The sequence below is a fragment of the Thalassophryne amazonica genome, chromosome 11 (assembly GCF_902500255.1).
Source record: "Thalassophryne amazonica chromosome 11, fThaAma1.1, whole genome shotgun sequence".
NCBI lineage: Eukaryota > Metazoa > Chordata > Actinopteri > Batrachoidiformes > Batrachoididae > Thalassophryne > Thalassophryne amazonica.
Window position 1 is genome coordinate 30,171,696 of NC_047113.1, and position 12,723 is coordinate 30,184,418.

The 12,723-nt window shown below is 40.3% G+C and overlaps 2 protein-coding genes across 20 annotated transcripts in view; both read right to left on the reverse strand.

Moving 5' to 3' along the window:
* The window catches only part of LOC117519820 (protocadherin gamma-A11-like), a 911,360-nt gene that overhangs the window by 134,684 nt on the left and 763,953 nt on the right, over window positions 1-12,723 (reverse strand). The window contains exons 3-4 of one of the 19 annotated variants that reach the window (XM_034181059.1): window positions 7,766-7,776; window positions 5,746-6,363 (exon numbers count right to left, since the gene is read on the reverse strand). The exons of the other annotated variants lie outside the window; for them this stretch is intronic. Of the exons in view, the coding sequence (XP_034036950.1) occupies window positions 5,746-6,363; window positions 7,766-7,776 (629 nt within the window). The remainder of the gene's footprint in view (window positions 1-5,745; window positions 6,364-7,765; window positions 7,777-12,723) is intronic. 19 annotated transcript variants of the gene reach the window in all.
* LOC117520451 (protocadherin beta-16-like) lies at window positions 9,406-12,091 on the reverse strand. The gene has a single exon (XM_034181793.1). The coding sequence runs from the start codon at window positions 11,848-11,850 to the stop codon at window positions 9,406-9,408; it is 2,445 nt and encodes an 814-aa protein (XP_034037684.1). The 5' UTR covers window positions 11,851-12,091.

Below are 12,723 nucleotides of genomic sequence, written 5' to 3' on the forward strand. Positions count from 1 at the left end.
AAACAGAAACAAAACCTCATAGACCAATTCAAATGAAGCTATAACGCCAGCAGACATCAATTTATCTGATGGTGCCATATTGTGCATCAACGTTTTTTATCTACATTTAAAACTTCGGTTGACTATGTAAATAATAAAATTACTTTATGAGCCTAATTTAGCCATGAAAAGGCTTGTCTTTGAATGCTGTGACATCTTGTACAGTTTAAAAGTTTAAGGCGCATTTAAAATGGATAAACCCTTTCAAAACTAATTATGCTACATAAGTAAATACTTTAATTTCTTACCACTTTTCATTTCTGGAATAACCCTGTTGTGTCTGATGATTTGCGGACTGGTTATTCAGTCACAAAATTATCGGATATTTGCGACCATATAAGAGCATGAATGTTCACCAATCATCAGACACAAGGGGGTTATTCCCATTCTAATCCAATTCCATTGTTTGCATGGTTTATTTTTCTGTAGGAAATTTGGTCGGCGAGGCTTACCATGAGGCAGCATCGCTCCAACAGTGGTCAGGGTGCGGAGTAATTCATCAAATGGGAAAATCCATCAAATCCATCAAATGCGAAATGGTAATTCTGTATCAGAATCCACATCAGTACAGTCGTATGGTAGCATTAATGCCCCCATTATGGCAGTGGCGGTGGTGGTACTCGACTTTCTCTAGCCCTTAGCTAATCGCGCTAACAGTTAGCAGCACGCGCAGCTGATGTTCTGTCGAATTGTATGTCTGGCTTTTCGACAGGAATGGCATCTCGTCAGAACACCGGTCAGGGAATGGAGTATGGAGTAATACATTCAAATTTGAAATGGTCGAATATTTTGCCACCGTAACCCCGATATTATAAGGTCTGAAATCTCACACCATTAACCAATCAGATTTGTGTAATAAATGTAATTGGATTGGAATGGTAAAGATACATACATTATATGCGCACTACTGAAATTTACAAGAAAGCTAGTTGTATTTAATGGGTTGTTCAAGTAATTTTAATTCTGCAATGCATTCTATTTGAAACATGGTAAATTTTAGCTCCAGTTTGCCAGGTACAGGGGAAGATCAAGCAGATCTGTTTCTTGCATGAAAATGTGTCTTTTTTCCATGCCCCCATGAAGCTGATGATGCCAAGGTTTAAACAGTCACAACCACAGAAGCCAATAAAACCTTCAGAGTTGTCTTGGTATTATGTTGACTTCCCTCACCGGTTTCTTTCTTGAACGGTCCCTCAGTTTTTGAGAACTGCCTTATCCAATCAGATTTACTCTGCTTTAACATACTGTTTGTATTTCTTAGTGATGGATGTAAAAGAAGTCAAAATCATATTCAGTGTCTTGGAAATATTCATCTATCAAACCTCTACTGTGTCACAAGAAAACTGTAAAAGTGATGATTTCGATGAACACTGACCCTCATATTGTACATGTCCAATTACTTCTGGTCTCTGAAAATGAAGGAATATGCACAGTACAAAAATATTTGTACTTCTTAAATGAATAATACAAAATATTTTTTGTTAAGCCCTATGAATTCAAACTGAAAGTTTACATTACAAGCACGCCTTTTTTGGTTCATTTAAACTCTGTGGTGGTGATGCACAGAGACAACACTACACAAACTGAATTACTGTCCAAACAGTTACGGAGGTGACAAATGAACCCTGTTTTACACAGAGTAATGAGGTCTTTGATCTGTGAAATGGAGAAACAAAATCCGGAAATGTACTGGTGTATTTATTTATTTAATTAGTTTATTTATCTATTATTGATTTATTTTTTATTTTATTTTTTGCATTTAATAGGGAAAATAACTCTTAGGGTATTTAGTTTGTTGTTATTTGGTGTCTCAGGCACACATTCACCCACTTTTGGAAACCACCCCAGTCAAGTTGGAAAACTTTACGATGCCACTGAACTCCCACTGAAATAGCAAAAAAATTGCCATCTAATTGTCCTGCTTTTGGGTGTTGTCAAGAAATAAATACAAAAACATGGCATCAAAGAACATGGAAAAACTTTTCACAGCTGAGAAGCTGACCATATTTTACTGCCTTGGACATTTTAAATTTGATGTGTCACAGTAATTAGCTTTATTTCAATGTAAATTATATTTCAGTGCCCTGCACAGCCCATTGTCCTCCCCAGGGTGCACCATGCCTCATGCACTATGATGCTGAACACATTTCATAAAATAAGACACAGAAAATGATGTCAATCAGTTAAATTTTTATGTGAGACTCAAGCTAAAATATTATGGCTCATTTGTCTTACATGTGCATACAGTCAAAGTAATTACCCAGATGCTTTTATGTTTATTTTGACAAAGCTGAGAGACTACTTTATCACATTTAAAGTGGTGGACATACATTTATGTGCACTTTTTCAAAAACATTCCAAATGCATCTTTCCCTGTTGTGTATATCCCATTTTGTGAATTTGTGTTAGGTTTAAGAGAATTGCTATTTTTCCCCACAAATTAAGTTTTGAAAAAACAAACAAACAAACAAACAAACAAAAAAACAGTTGTTTTAAGATTTTTTTCAGTTGATTTGCAAGATGTCACATTTTTAAATTTATTGTCAGGGAACAAATCAAGTATGACATTTTGATCATGCGCTATGTTTCTCCCAGTATGATCCAGTGTGAATGTAAATGACTCCTATGAAGGTCTGTTTTTTTAATGTAAAAGCACTTCTTTGTGTTTTTACTATGTTAAAACCAGTTCGTTATTAATGCTTTTATGTTGAAGTACTTCCGGTGATATGGGCTTTTGCGCATCTAACTGCAACTTGACGTTTGCACGGATTGAAGCAAGTTAATGGTGGTTTTCTCACATGTAAAGCTCCTATTGTGGAAATTAAGTACCTGGCTAGAATAGGAACAAGGTATTTTTTTGGTTTAGTTTATTCTATGTCGATTTAGATGTCTTTTGCTGATTTTCTGCAATAATGTGTTTAAACATGTTAAAGATTACGCTGAAATTAGCCTCTCAGAAAGTTTCTTAGTTATGTTAGCTTTCCTAACTTTGGCACACGTGCGTATTAAGGGCTACTCGTGATTTAGGCTTATGGTTAATGCAGCCTAATGGATGTTTGTGAATGTATTATTATTACTATTTGCTTATTTTATGTATTTTCTCTGTCCTTTTAGTTCTTACAGTGTTTCTGAAGAAACAACAGCAAATTGAATTATGTTCAAATAATGCTGAAACATGAACATAAAGGCTTCTGGAAGCTTCACCATTGTAAGGTCAGGGTTTAGCTACAGTGCAGGTGCCTCAGTGCTGAGGACCCCAGCAGCTGGAGAAAGACATGAAGATGCCCACAATTCACTTGTCTGTGGTTACTTGGTTAATATGTTCAGGATGGTCAAGTTCTCTGCCTTTTGGTGGGGGTGGGGGTGTACATGCTCACACACTGGACCAGTGACATTTTCAGTCAACAGTTTCATCAAAATGAATGTTTCTTTAAACAGCATGAAAGATTCCAGTAGATTTCAGAAATGGGTCAAAATACTTTTAATCGATTCAAATGGACAAATGGGACTAATTCCTGAATAAGTAGGACAAAACTATAGAAACTGAGTCATGTTGCCTTGAAGAGGAGGAAAATACTAAAGTATTAAACAAGGTTTTTGGAGCACAACTTTGGACATCTACAAGTCAGATTCCACCTTCAGAGCAAAAATAATTCAATTTAAAATGAAAACCCCAACAATATAAAAATAATATAAATTGTGCAAACTTAAAAGGCATTGATGGAAAAAAAATGCACAGCTTTGCATCTTTGTGAGACACAAAAAGAGAAGCAGAGCAGAGGTAAGTGACATATTTTATCATGAAATCTGTGACTGAAGGAATCTTTTCAGATTTTTACCTCATATTCATCACAAAAGTTGGGATTTACCAGTGTAGGTCAAATTAAGAAAGGTGTACTATGTTCTTCTGTGAATAACCACATGGTGTTGTCACAATTGAAAGGCACATCATCAACCACTGGTGAAACTGGATATGGAGGTCTCACACATCTGGGTCTAATCTATTATCTATGTTCAAATGATTGCTTACTGATATACAGCATAAAATTGCTGGAAAACTATGCTTTTCAAGGTTCGCACCAACAAGTGACAGAGAGCGACAGTGACATCACTGAAAAAAAAGTGAACCAGAGACACAAAACATTAGTTTCAGATTGCTTCATTGTGAAAGCATGAATTAAAAACAGCTACACCTCCTTCAGTTCCTGCATAAAGGATTTTGTGTACATGCAGTCTCTGCTGGGATGACTTTTGCTATGCACAGGTGTATATAGCTCATCCTGTTTTGACTGCTCAGCAGGGAGGTTGGCCAGACAGGGGTCTTTGCTCTAGCTGGACTTTGGCAACAATGTGTCATTTCTCTGTGGCTAGACTGCAAACATCTGCACTAGAACACCACCTTCTTGCCCAATCTACTGAACCATGATGACCAGCAAATGGGAAGGATGAGTATGGACCCAGAGGCTAGCTCATGCTGCTCCAATCTAAGTTATAAAGCCGTTCCTGGTGGAGTCAAGCATTATCAACATCTGATATCTGTAATGTCAGAGTGTCACTGAGGACAGGAAGGGCACTCCATAACCATAACAGTTTACTATGATCACTGAAGTAATATGATGAAGCTCAACCTCTATTTAAAGCTACTTTTGCAATTAAAGTATAACAGCAATTTACAGTCATTTGCATGCTAAAATGACTGCCGAAAGCAATACATGGTGCATCATGTTCACCAAACATGCATCCATCACAATATACAAAGTACCGCAGAAGTGCACAAATGCTGCAGTGTTGGGTTGCGCATACACTGCCTTAATCTTTCAGAGTACGGCTGTCCTTGGTGCTGATTATAAATGACACACCACAAGGTTTTGTCCAAAATTAAGGTCATGAAGACCTTTAACATGAGAAAATAACTACAAATGAGCACTCAGAGAGTAGAGTCTAAAGTTTTTTAAAGAGTCCATCATTTTGTAAAAATCAAAATATTACAACTATTCCTTGGAATGAACAATTTTTGATTTCTTTTTTCAGTGATCTTAAAATTGACATTTCATCCAGAATACACCTTCAAATTTGAAACCAGTTGCTGCAAAAACCAACCCAATCCCATGATGGCATCATGAAAAATCAAATCAAATCAATTTAATATATATAGCGCCAAATCACAACAAACAGTTGCCCCAACGCGCTTTATATTGTAAGGCAAAAGCCATACAATAATTACAGAAAAACCCCAACGGTCAAAACGGCCCCCTGTGAGCAAGCACTTGGCAACAGTGGGAAGGAAAAACTCCCTTTTAACAGGAAGAAACCTCCAACAGAACCAGGCTCAGGGAGGGGCAGTCTTCTGCCGGGACTGGTTGGGGCTGAGGGGAGAGAATCAGGAAAAAGACATGCAGTGGAAGAGAGGAGAGATCAATCACTAATTATTAAATGCAGAGTGGTGCATACAGAGCAAAAAGAGAAACAAACACTCAGTGCATCATGGGAACCCCCCAGCAGTCTAAGTCTATAGCAGCATAACTAAGGGATGGTTCAGGGTCACCTGATCCAGCCCTAACTATAAGCTTTAGCAAAAAGGAAAGTTTTAAGCCTAATCTTAAAAGTAGAGAGGGTGTCTGTCTCCCTGAAAGTTTATTGATTGATTGAAACGTTTATTTGACATGTAGCTGACTTTCAGGTAAAAATGTATCAAAATAAACCAACCTCTAGAGGAGAGTCTGGTTCATCCAGGATGTTCTTTTCACTCTGTATCCGCTGCATGGTTCCTGTTGAACTGGTGTCCATTATCAGCACGTTCTGACTACCAGCTGTGCCGAACTTACAGTCACTCTTTCTGGAGTCAGTCGTCCTGCACACCTCGTAGTTGTACACGTGTGGCAGAGTCCCTGTCCCCAAAGTGTCTGAGTAACGTGGTGGATAATATGGAATCACCGGGAGACTGGAGTGATACAGGATGCGAGACTGTCTCCATCTGTAGATTTTCACTGATATAATAACCACTAAGCATGTGATGAAGAGAAAGGAAACTACAGCCAAAGCCAGCACTAAGTAAAAAGTCAGGTTGTCATTGTACTCCTTGTCGTGCGTAAAGTCACTGAACTCCGACAGCACTTCAGGGTAGCTGTCTGCCACCGCCACGTTAACAATGACTGTAGCTGAACGAGAGGGCTGCCCGTTGTCCTCCACGAACACAGTCAGTCTTTGTTTGACAGCATCTTTATCAGTGACTTGGCGGATAGTTCTTATTTCTCCATTCTGTAAACCCACTTCAAACAGCGCCCTGTCTGTGGCTTTCTGCAGTTTATAGGAGAGCCAGGCATTCTGTCCAGAGTCCACATCAACAGCCACCACTTTAGTCACCAGATAGCCCACATCTGCCGAACGAGGAACCATCTCAGCCACCACAGAGCCTCCAGTCTGGACCGGGTACAGAACCTGAGGGGCGTTGTCGTTCTGGTCCTGGATCACTATTTTCACAGTCACGTTACTACTCAGTGGAGGGGAGCCTCCATCCTGCGCTTTGACGCAGAACTGGAAGTCCTTGATCTGCTCGTAGTCCAAAGAGCGCACTGCGTGGATGACTCCACTATCAGCACTAACTGACACATATGAGGAGACGGACACTCCGTTAACAGAGGAGTCCTCCAGTATGTAAGAAACACGCGCGTTCTGGTTCCAGTCAGCGTCTGTGGCTTTCACTGTGAATATAGAAAGGCCTGGTGTGTTGTTTTCTACAATGTAGGCCTCATATGAGCTCTTGTCAAAGACAGGCGCGTTATCATTCACATCTGAGATCTGTAAGGTCAGAGTGACGCTGCTGGAGAGGGAGGGCACTCCCTCATCAGAGCAGGTCACTGTGATATTATACTCACAGAATCTCTCTCTGTCTAACTCACTGTCTGTAACGAGGCTGTAGAAATTACTAGATGTCGTAATGATGGTTAACGGTGTGTCGTCGTTGATCAAACAGTGAACTTTACCATTTTCATTCGAATCCGGATCTTGGACGTTCATCATGGTTACAACAGTATTCTGCGCAGCCTGCTCAGATATCATATTCGATTTTGACATTATGTGAATTGCTGGTTTGTTGTCATTTACATCAATTATGTCAACGATGACTTTACAAGAATCTGTAAGTCCACCGTCATCACTTGCGCGTATGTTAATGTGATAATTACGCACGCTCTCAAAGTCTATATTTCCAGTCAGTGTGATTTTTCCGGTGTCTTCATCAATCTGAAACACTGCATGAGCTTGATCTAAACTGTTTGAAATGGAATATTTTATTTTGCTATTCGCTCCATAATCCGCATCTGACGCAGTGACGCTGGTAACAACCGCTCCTTGTGGAGCATTTTCAAAAAGAGTCGCTTTGTAAGAGGACTGCGAAAAAACAGGCGCGTTATCATTGGCATCCAACACCGTTATGAAAATTTGAATTGTCCCCGACATTTGTGGGTTTCCTCCGTCAAAAGCTGTTAAGGTTAAAGCTATGTGTTCCTCCTTTTCTCTGTCCAGAGGCTTTTGTAAAACCATTTCAGCCTTTTCTGTCCCATCGCTCTGACTGCCACGTTTAAAAACAAAATTATTAGTCGGTCTGAGCTCGTAATTTTTAATTCCGTTTTTGCCAACATCGGGATCAATTGCTCTGTCTAACGCAAATTTTGTTCCGATTACAGCAGATTCACTGATTTTAAAAGTGACCTCATTTTTTTCAAACGTTGGGGGGTTGTCATTGATGTCCATTATCTCCACTGTGACGCTGTAAAATTCCATGGGATGCTCCAAAATTATTTGGAAATGCAAAGCACAAGGCGTCGTCTGTCTGCACAGCGCCTCTCTGTCTGTTCTGTCTTTGACAACGAGCACTCCCTTTTCTTTATTCAGCTCCATGTAGCTCGCAGTATCGCCCGTATAAATGCGAGCTTTCCCAGATTTTAGTCGTTTTACATCTAAACCCAAATCCTGAGCAATGTTACCAACTAATGAGCCAGTGGACATTTCCTCAGGGATCGAGTAACTGACTTGACTGAGCGTTAAATCGACAGAAATGAAGAAGAAAAAAAGCACGACTTGCCGTCCCATTGTTCTGTCCGACATTACCCTCTCCAAATTCACCAGAAGGAATGATGCTGCAAAACGGACGTGGGCTACTGGTCCATTCGATTGACAGAAGAATGAGAATTAATCCACAAATTTCCACATCGATTCAAAAAATATCTCTGCACTGCTGCCGTGCAAACGTTCGGTAAGTAGTCTGTGTGTCTGTCGATCTGATTTAAAGGTGATGCAGGAGGTTTCTCTTTAAATCTGAAGAGAGACATCGACACACTGGCCAAGAGCGTCCCTCAGAGGGCAGATGAATGAACTGCAGAAACTATCAGGCAAATAAATGATGGACGGAAGACAATTTTGTTATTAAAAAATAGGAAGCATGTTCATTATATAGAATATATAAGCACCATTTGAAGATTGGACACAACATGAAAGCCTCAACATCCAGTTCTAACAGGTCCACTGAGCGCTTTAAAGCCGACCTTAAAGAGCTCACTAAAGCAATGAAGCAGGAAAAAAGTATTTTACCCCAAAAACTACTGATTATAGAACCAATAAACTACTGAAAAAAGACAAGAAAAACTATATGCTCTGTTGTTTAGACAGACAGACAGACAGACAGACAGACAGACAGACAGATAGATAGATAGATAGATAGATAGATAGATAGATAGATAGATAGATAGATAGATAGATAGATAGATAGATAGATAGATAGATAGATAGATAGATAGATAGATAGATAGATAGATAGATAGATAGATAGATAGATAGATAGATAGATAGATAGATAGATAGACTAAAAATAGTCATGAGCAGAAAAAAATTAAAGGTGGCGTTGTTAATTTTCAGATTAAATTTGTCGTGGCCATCATTTACAAAGTGACACCCAATCATTTAATGCACATCCATAAATAATTCCATACAACATGCATTCATCACATACAAGTGCAGAAACAGTACAGCATTGAGACTGAACGAAAAGCACCCCGTCAAAGTATCACTGTCCTTGGTTCTGATTCTACCCACACACCACAACTTTTTCTTCAAAAGGTATACCTCAAGAAGATCTTTAACACGAGAAACTAACTGCTAATGATCAGTCCAATTGGAGCAACTGAATCATTCACTGCACTGTCTTTGTGTCTTAAAAACAACAACAAAAAAAAAACAACAAATATTCCAAAAAATGAATAGCCATCTCATCCAACGTGCACTTTCCAAACTGATACCAGAGACAGCAGAAACACTCAAGTGTCACTGTCCATGGTGCTGATTCTAAACTCTCAACGATTGACCAGTTTTCTAAAAGTATTTATGACAGGCAGCATAACTTTTAGGTATGAAATAATTAAAATAACCAACCTCTAGAGGAGAGTCTGGTTCATCCAGGATGTTCTTTTCACTCTGTATCCGCTGCATGGTTCCTGTAGAACTGGGGTCCATTATCAGCACATTCTGACTACCGGCTGTGCTGAACTTACAGTCACTCTTTCTGGAGTCAGTCGTCCTGCACACCTCGTAGTTGTACATGTGTGGCAGAGTCCTTGTCCCCAAAGTGTCTGAGTAACGTGGTGGATAATATGGAATCACCGGGAGACTGGAGTGATACAGGATGCGAGACTGTCTCCATCTGTAGATTTTCACTGATATAATAACCACTAAACACGTGATGAAGAGAAAGGAAACTACAGCCAAAGCCAGCACTAAGTAAAAAGTCAGGTTGTCATTGTACTCCTTGTCGTGCGTAAAGTCAGTGAACTCCGACAGCACTTCAGGGTAGCTGTCTGCCACCGCCACGTTAACAATGACTGTAGCTGAACGAGGGGGCTGCCCATTGTCCTCCACGAACACAGTCAGTCTTTGTTTGACAGCATCTTTATCAGTGACTTGGCGGATAGTTCTTATTTCTCCATTCTGTAAACCCACTTCAAACAGCGCCCTGTCTGTGGCTTTCTGCAGTTTATAGGAGAGCCAGGCATTCTGTCCAGAGTCCACATCAACAGCCACCACTTTAGTCACCAGATAGCCCACATCTGCTGAACGAGGAACCATCTCAGCCACCACAGAGCCCCCAGTCTGGACCGGGTACAGAACCTGAGGAACGTTGTCGTTCTGGTCCTGGATCACTATTTTCACAGTCACGTTACTACTGAGTGGAGGGGAGCCTCCATCCTGCGCTTTGATGCGGAACTGGAAGTCCTTGATCTGCTCGTAGTCCAAAGAGCGCACTGCGTGGATGACTCCACTATCAGCACTAACTGACACATATGAAGAGACGGACACTCCGTTAACAGCGGAGTCCTCCAGTATATAAGAAACACGCGCGTTCTGGTTCCAGTCAGCATCTGTGGCTTTCACTGTGAATATAGAGAGGCCTGGTGTGTTGTTTTCTACAATGTAGGCCTCATATGAGCTCTTGTCAAAGACAGGCGCGTTATCATTCACATCTGAGATCTGTAAGGTCAGAGTGACGCTGCTGGAGAGGGAGGGCACTCCCTCATCAGAGCAGGTCACTGTGATATTATACTCAGAGGATCTCTCTCTGTCCAAATCGCCATCTGTTACGAGACTAAAGAATTTTTTTGTTGTTGTTTTCATCAGAAATGGAAGGCGTTGATCAATATTACACGACACTTTGCCATTTTCTGCAGAGTCTGGGTCTTGCACATTAAATATGCTTACTACTGTTCCCTGCTGGGTATTTTCTAAAATGGCATTCGTTTTGGACATGATATTTATAGACGGTTTATTGTCGTTGGTATCAGTCACGTCAACAATAACCTTACATGAATCTGTTAATCCTCCGTCATCACTTGCTTGCACGTGTATTTCATAGTGCTGCGCCTTTTCATAATCTAGGGTGCCGATCAAAACTACCACGCCTTTTTCTTCGTCGATTGAAAACAACAACGGGACGTCATCCAGAGTGTTTGTTATCGAATAAGACACCTTTCCATTTGAACCGTGATCTGCATCTACAGCACTGACGGTGCTCATAATTGCGCCCTTAGGAGCGGTCTCTGCTACAGCGGCTTTATAGATTTCCTGCGTAAAAACGGGCGCATTGTCGTTCGCATCCAGCACAGATATTTCTACTCGCATTGTTCCCGAGAGCTGCGGATCACCTCCATCAGTCGCTGTGAGAGTTAAGGAGAGGTGACCCTGCGCCTCTCTATCCAGCGATTTTTGTAAAACCATCTCTACCTTTTTGCTCCCGTCCTGCTGATTTTGTAATTTTAGATGAAAATTATCGGTGGGATTTAAAGAATAACCCTGCAGCCCGTTCACACCTACATCTAGATCCATCGCTCTCTCCAGCACAAATTTAGCTCCAACCGCAGCCGACTCACTGATTTTAAATTTCATTTCCTCCTTTTTAAAGCTGGGCGCGTTGTCGTTAATGTCATTTATTTCGACTGTAACCGTATAAAATTCAATCGGCTCTTCCAGTGTTATCTGAAGGTGTAAGGCGCAGGGTGTCGTCTGCGCACACAGCGCCTCTCTGTCGATTCTCTGCTTCACGAGCAGGACTCCTCTGTCTTTATTCAGGTCGACGTACTCCACATTGTCCTCCGTGTAAATGCGAGCTTTGCCTGATTTGAGTCTTTTCACATCTAACCCCAAATCCTGCGCTATGTTACCGACTAAAGATCCTTTTGTCATTTCCTCGGGGATGGAGTAGCTGACCTGACCAACAACAAAACCGAGTGACGAAACGAAGAAAAACAGCGATACTTGCCGTCTCATTGTTCTGTCCGGTGGATTTTCTCCAGAAAATACAGCAACAAACCGCAATGTTATATTCCAAGACGAATTACTCCTTATATTCCACCTTGATTGAAAAACAGCAAAGTGCTCATGTCCTCATTCCTTCCACCAGTTAAATCGTGTATAACGCGGATCTTTCTGGCTTTGTGTGCAGACGATTGTGTGAAGAATGTGTGCCTGTGACGTACTTTAATATCACAAGGCAGAGCATCTCTACATTGGCCAACAGCGGCCCTGGCTGTCCAAACAGCTGTATTGCAGAAACTTCAACTTGAAGTTCACACTTGAAGATATGTATATATATATATTTTTTTTTCTCATCAAACATTTATTTTTTTAATCACAAGTGCTCAAAGAGCACAGCTCCCAACAAAACAGTGCAAAATTAATTAATCTGGTGCACTCCTTTCTTTCTTTCTTTCTTTCTTTCTTTCTTTCTTTCTTTCTTTCTTTCTTTCTTTCTTTCTTTCTTTCTTTCTTTCTTTCTTTCTTTCTTTCTTTCTAACAAACTCCAGTTTTACAAATGCAAAATCATCGTCATCTTAAGCGGGATATATACATGTCTCTCTCTCTCTCACACACACACACACACACACACACACACACACACACACACACACACACACACACACACACACACACACACACACACACATATATATATATATATATATATATATATATATATATATATATATATGTGTGTGTGTGTGTGTGTGTGTGTGTGTGTGTGTGTGTAACTTATTGTTCAACAGATTTTTGTTGTCATAATTTCTCAGCTATTGCAACAATATTTTGGAATTATTTTTTTAATTTCTAGATTTTTTTTTTTGGAGGGGGGGGGGTATTCTT

What these genes read in the sequence shown, in the direction of transcription:
- LOC117520451 (XM_034181793.1), bottom strand. Translation starts at nt 11,850, where the DNA reads ATGAGACGGCAAGTATCGCTGTTTTTCTTCGTTTCGTCACTCGGTTTT.